The sequence below is a fragment of the Fukomys damarensis genome, unplaced genomic scaffold (assembly GCF_012274545.1).
Source record: "Fukomys damarensis isolate Sample0158 unplaced genomic scaffold, DMR_v1.0_HiC HiC_scaffold_6, whole genome shotgun sequence".
Classification (NCBI taxonomy): domain Eukaryota; kingdom Metazoa; phylum Chordata; class Mammalia; order Rodentia; family Bathyergidae; genus Fukomys; species Fukomys damarensis.
In genome coordinates this window covers 14,053,858-14,059,985 of record NW_022900918.1, presented here as the reverse complement: position 1 = coordinate 14,059,985, position 6,128 = coordinate 14,053,858, and the positions used below count along the sequence as shown (strand labels likewise).

General features: G+C 32.9%; 1 protein-coding gene across 1 annotated transcript in view; it reads left to right on the top strand.

Moving 5' to 3' along the window:
- The window catches only part of Mycbp2 (MYC binding protein 2), a gene marked incomplete at its 5' end in the record, with an annotated part of 279,711 nt that overhangs the window by 262,852 nt on the left and 10,731 nt on the right, over positions 1-6,128 (top strand). The window contains 5 exons of the mRNA XM_033760909.1: positions 474-593; positions 2,118-2,219; positions 3,691-3,819; positions 4,169-4,301; positions 5,783-5,886. Of these exons, the coding sequence (XP_033616800.1) occupies positions 474-593; positions 2,118-2,219; positions 3,691-3,819; positions 4,169-4,301; positions 5,783-5,886 (588 nt within the window). The remainder of the gene's footprint in view (positions 1-473; positions 594-2,117; positions 2,220-3,690; positions 3,820-4,168; positions 4,302-5,782; positions 5,887-6,128) is intronic.

Below are 6,128 nucleotides of genomic sequence, written 5' to 3'. Positions count from 1 at the left end.
AACAAAAAAAAAAAAAAAAAAATCAAAACAGCAAATAAAAATAATTGTAACTTCAATCCAGTTATATTCTTGGATTCCAGCAATACCCATTGAATCAATTAGCTTAGCTGTATACATTTTCTGTTAAATGACATAACCAAAATTTCTCAAGCAAGGATACTGTAGTACCTCTATTTTTAATCCAAAAATAAGTGGAAATGCCCTTGATCTCTATAGAAAAAGAATATTGTGAGATCTTAAATTTTTATTAAATCTTTAAATCATCAAAAATAGTGAAGAGAATTTGAATTTTTCATAGGGCTGTAAAAGATCTTGAGCTCAAAAGTCTATGTCTCTATATTTAAAATGAACATGGTCTTGCTACAGCTTAACTTTCCTTTTGGTGAGACATGTTATTTAAGAGAAAATAATTTACTATGATAATGTATTTCTCATTACATTACTTATTAAGGTATTTTTGTCTTGCTCAATAGGGTCATCTATCAGAAGCTTGGTCCCGAGTAACAAAAAATGCTATTGCTGAAACCATCATTGCCTTGACCAAGATGGAAGAAGAATTTAGGTCTCCAGTGAGATGTATTGCAACAACTAGAGTAGGTGTTTTCTGGTTTTTGTTTTAATTTGGTCTGTATATTTGCATGTCCTTTTTTAGTAATAGATTTTAACAACTTTTAATCAAGTCATTCCACAGTTTTTATCAAATGATGTATTTATGAAAAAATATAAGGAGCTTATTATCAATTAAGAACTAAACATGATGGTCATTACCATTTACTGTTAGGTCTTCTGTATCACTTGTTTTTTATTTAGGAATCCAAGGATATACTGGTTTCAAAAGGCTAGACAAATCACATTATGTGTATCTTCCTAATGACTTATTATAACACTGCAGTAAAGTAGCATTGTATTGTGATCAAATGAAGATCCTTTAAGAACAAGGCTCCTTCCCCTTTTCATATGGCCCAGTTGTTTATAGTGAAGAACTCTATATAGCTCACCTCCAGAGCTTAGAGATCTTTTAAGAAGCAAAAGCACTTGTCATTGGTAGAGTAGGTCAGAATCTTTGAGAAGGGGGAGTTAGGAGGGTTAGATTCTTCAGATAGAACATCTATTTTAAGTTTTAACCTACACGATTTCATATCCCATATAATTCCAAAAGAGATTTGAGATTTTGTTGAGTAGGATAGTGTGACAGCATTAGCAAGACATGAGCGCTGGTGAAAATTGCTTAGGTTAATCCTCCGAAGCCTGAAAATGAAGGTAAGTTGTGCTTTCCTAGGACCAAGAAAGCTATTTTATGCTATCTTGCTAGTGAATGTGACACTGGAAGCAAGTGTTTTTGATAATAATCCTTTTTTACCACTCACGACTCCTTTCTTTGATTCTACATTTCCTTTACTCCTTGCATTATTTTCCTTTTTTCTGATTTTTCTGTTGTCCCTATTTCACCATCTTTCTTGCTTGATAGTCACATGCATTTGTTAAAGTTGAGCCTTTTAAGTAATTTTTTGTTTTTCACTAATGAAGGAGTATGTCATCCTATATAAAAACTGAAGCTTACCCTTTAAGCCTCAGAAATTTTAAACTGTTTTTTGGGGAAGTTTTCTAAATTTTATTAGTCATTTGTTTCTGACAAAGTTTACCAAGTATAGTACTAAGCCCTTCAAGGCAACAGAAATTTCCAAGGAGTTGTTGTTATGTAGAATTTAATATGTACCCAACTACTCATTAAAGTATTAAAAAGTAAATGGCTATTTACTACCTTCTTTGGAAGTAAGTGCCTTAAACCAATGATACTAAATGGAAAAATATCCTGAAGGCATTGGTACAGTAAAATTAATATGCAAATTCATTTGTATGTATACATGAATTGGCTATAAAGGAAACAGATGGTCCATAAGAGAAACAGTTATTTGTTCAGTACATATCTGAATGCCTACTGTGTATATGGCATATATGGCAATAAGTGCCCCATCATGAAAGTTGTGCTACCACCAAGTGTCTGTATATTTTTATTCAGACACCCATTTATTGAGCTGTTATCATGTGTTAGACAGTCAACATTTTCTAACTATTTCCTAAAAATTTAGTAGTCTAACAGCCTTTTCTCTCAACAGCTGTGGCTTGCTCTAGCATCATTGTGTGTTCTTGATCAGGACCATGTAGATCGTCTCTCCTCGGGAAGGTGGATGGGAAAGGATGGACAACAAAAACAAATGGTAAGATCAGAATTAAAAGAATTTAAGGGGCTAGGGTTGTGGTTCGATGGCAGAGCACTCACCTGATATGCATAAATCCCTAGGTTCGATCCCTAGAGCTGCAAAAATAATTTTTAAATGCTAGGCCTGATTGATGCCTATAATCCCAACTACTTCAGAGGCTGAGGCAGGATAATCCAAAGTTCAGGCCAACATGGGCAATTTATTGAGACCCTTTCTCCAAATAAAAACAAAGGCTGTAGCTCAGTTGCAGAGAACTTACCTATTATTTGTGGAGCCTTGGGTTCAAAAAGAGGAAAATTTAAAAAAAAATCTTGTGTTGATAGTCTACTTTAGCTTAGTTTGTTGGGGGGAACCCTAATACTCGATACACGATTTGTGAAATTCTTGAAAATTGTGTGCAGATTGCTGAAGTTCATCTATTTCACTTGGAATATAGTATATTAGAAATTTTAGGAGACTTTACAAAATTATATAAAAGAGCTGGGGATGCAATTCAGTGATAAGAGTCCTTGCTTAGCATATGCAAATTCCTTGGTTTGATCCCTAGCACTGCATAAAGAAGAAAAAAAAAAATGTTAGTAGCCAGACTCTGATTCTTTTGTAGCTTAGTACTAGGATCTGATTGATCTTACAGTAGAAAGAAATAAAGCAGGAAAAGAGGCATACTATTTACAAATGTACTTAAAGTAGATTTCATGTATATCTTAAAGTTCACTGGAAGAAAAGACATCTGGGCTACTTTCAACATTTCTTATTGCTCAAATTTGAAAAAAATGAATCATTTACTCATTTATTATACAGAATGGTTAGATATATAATGGGATGAATAGTAAGTCATTAAGGAAAATATACGTGTTCATTTTACTAATTACTGAATCTAAAAAGTACATTAATCATTATTGGGGTTCTGGAGAGATTTTCCTGCACAGCACATTAATCACTGAGTGATTTTTAGAGATTTTTGTAGTTAAGTATACTTGTCATAATTCTTTTTAACTGAGATTCTAAAAAATCTTAATTGAGCAGGGGATTTAGCTCAGAGGTTCAGTGGCTGCCTCACAAGCACAAGGACCCAAGTTCGATCCCCAGTACCAAAAAAAAAAAAATCGTAATTGATTTTAGAATAAGTTTGTTGCAATCATGCCTTGGTACTTAGCTGCTTTGAAACTTGTCAGATTTGGTATTTGACACATTTTGGCATGAAAATTTTGACCTGGTGTTCCTTACTTGTTTGGTATTTAATGCACAAGCTAGAATTCCTCAGCGTTCCTTTCCTCATGACACACTACCCTTTCAAGCCAAAGCAGTTTGTTTGGTACGTGTCATTTCTGGTACTCTTCATGCCTCCTGGAACCAATTAATGATGAGTAAGTTCCAAGGTACCAATATAAATCAATTATAGTAATATTCAGTTTGCATGAGTGTCTGAAGCTTTAATTTAATGTAATATGAAAATGTCTCCTTTTAGCCAATGTGTGATAACCATGATGATGGTGAAACTGCAGCTATCATTTTATGCAATGTATGTGGAAATCTGTGTACTGATTGTGATAGATTCCTTCATCTTCATCGGCGAACCAAAACTCATCAAAGACAGGTGAAGATTATCTTTATAGCCAAATCAATATCTGCAGCATGAAATACATTGAGTGAATTTTGTAAATAAACATGGGAAAGAGTGGGGGAAAAGGGCTTGGAAATCATTGCCATTGGTTGAGTTCCCTTCTGTATCATTTAGCAATTGTAAAATAAATGAGTTGTTTAACCTTTCATGATTTAATTCCCCCACATTTATTAAAATGGGGTTGGTGTCAAGATAAAAAGAATATTGGAAATAACTGAAACTTATAGTACTTCATGAATGAAAGACATTATTAATGAGTAAATTTTACACTTCTGTCACATGATAAATGAATATATTTTCCTCTGCTTTAATGAAATGATAGGTCTTCAAAGAAGAAGAAGAAGCTATAAAGGTTGATCTTCATGAGGGTTGTGGTAGAACCAAATTGTTCTGGTTGATGGCACTAGCAGATTCTAAAACAATGAAGGCAATGGTGGAATTCCGAGAACATACAGGTAAAAGAGGATTAAAGGTTGCATTATGCCTTTTAAAAACAGATTGAGCATATCTACTAGTTATGACTCAATTAGATATTAATGCATATAATATGAAGAATTTTGAGTGATTTTCTTACATTTAATCACAGCATCAAGCACTGTCTGTTGTATGTTTATTAGCCACAGGTGTGTTCCATGTTGGAAAGAGGATCAGACGAAAAAGTCAGGAAACCTGATTTGCCACCAGCTAGCTGTGTGATCTTAGAAAGTCTTAAATGACTTGCTAATCCTCTCTGGAATCCATTGCCCTCATTTTGTGAAGTGAGACCACAGTACTATTTACAGAATTCCTATAAATAAGCACTGTGCCTTAAGAAATGTGTTAAACACTGCTGTTGATATTCCCTTCTAATTGTTTGTTATAGCCTTACAAAATTTCCACATTAATCACTAACTTCTTTTAACTGTAAAATTATATGATTTTATGATATATTCTGAGGGTTTTATAGATCTAGTGCTTCCCAAGATTTTCTGAATAGTAATATTCCCATTGATTGATATTAAAATAATTAACAAATAGATATTACTTTAAACAACAAACAAATTATTTATTTCTAACTTTATGTTACATTGAATTACATAAATTCTCAATGTTTTGTATGGCTGCACTCCACCATGTATCTTACTTACCCAAACCTCTGATGTTGGGGATTGATATAAACCTGAAGAAATTAACTCTAAATGAGTGACTTCATGCAACAAGAGCATAACCATTTTTTCTCCTATAATCTGTCATTGCTATATATGGCACTGATGATCTAATATTGCACTGTCCTTGTATTCATTATATGTGCTTTTTTAAAATGTTTTTTCTGTCATTACTGCTGAATTCAATATATTAATATTTAAAATTTGTGTACCTGTGTTTAAAAATGAACTCAGTCTGTAGTTTTCAAGTATATATCCTCCTTTTTCTTTATTGTTTTGTCTTTATTTTATGATTTCTATTTCTTCTTTAAATACTTTAAACATTTAAATTCCTTTTCAAATATAAGAGTTCTTTGAGTAAGGACTCTTTCTCAAGTTTAACCCTTTGATGATGAGCTTTGTCCTATGCCTTATAATTTTGTTAATATATAAAAATACTTAAATTCTCTCTTATTTAGGATATTTTAGTTCAGTTTTTCTTACTATATTTATCTGGTATTGTGCATTTGGAATGCTATGTCTGCTCAGTCTGTTAGCTTGACTAGGAGTCCAGGGTTGCTTTAAAAATATATAATCCAGTCAAGAGTTTATATGTCTTCAGCTATATAACTTATTCCCTTTTTGTCATTATTTATTTTATAATAGGGCAATTTATGACTCTTCTCTAATTTTCCATTGATGGAAATTGATGTGGATATGGTTTCCTTTTTTAAAACTACAAGTAGTTATATTACAGTATATAGAAACTTGGCCTTGAGGATTTTTCTTTTTCTTTCTCTGCTTGAACCTAGGCAAACCCACCACAAGTAGCTCAGAAGCATGCCGCTTCTGTGGATCAAGGAGTGGAACAGAGTTATCTGCTGTTGGCAGTGTTTGTTCTGATACAGACTGCCAGGTGCGTACATAATATAGAGTTCAGCCATCACAGAAACGAAGAACATACATTGCCATGTGACACCTCTATTTCATATAAATAAAACTCAATCCAATTGTCTTGGTCAAGCATTAGTTTTATCAAAGCTGAGAAAGATCAAATGAGGCTCTCAAGCCCAAACCACACTTTTTGTGTTTTTCTCAATTACCATAATCATATCACACACACACATATACACATATATATACATATATATATATATA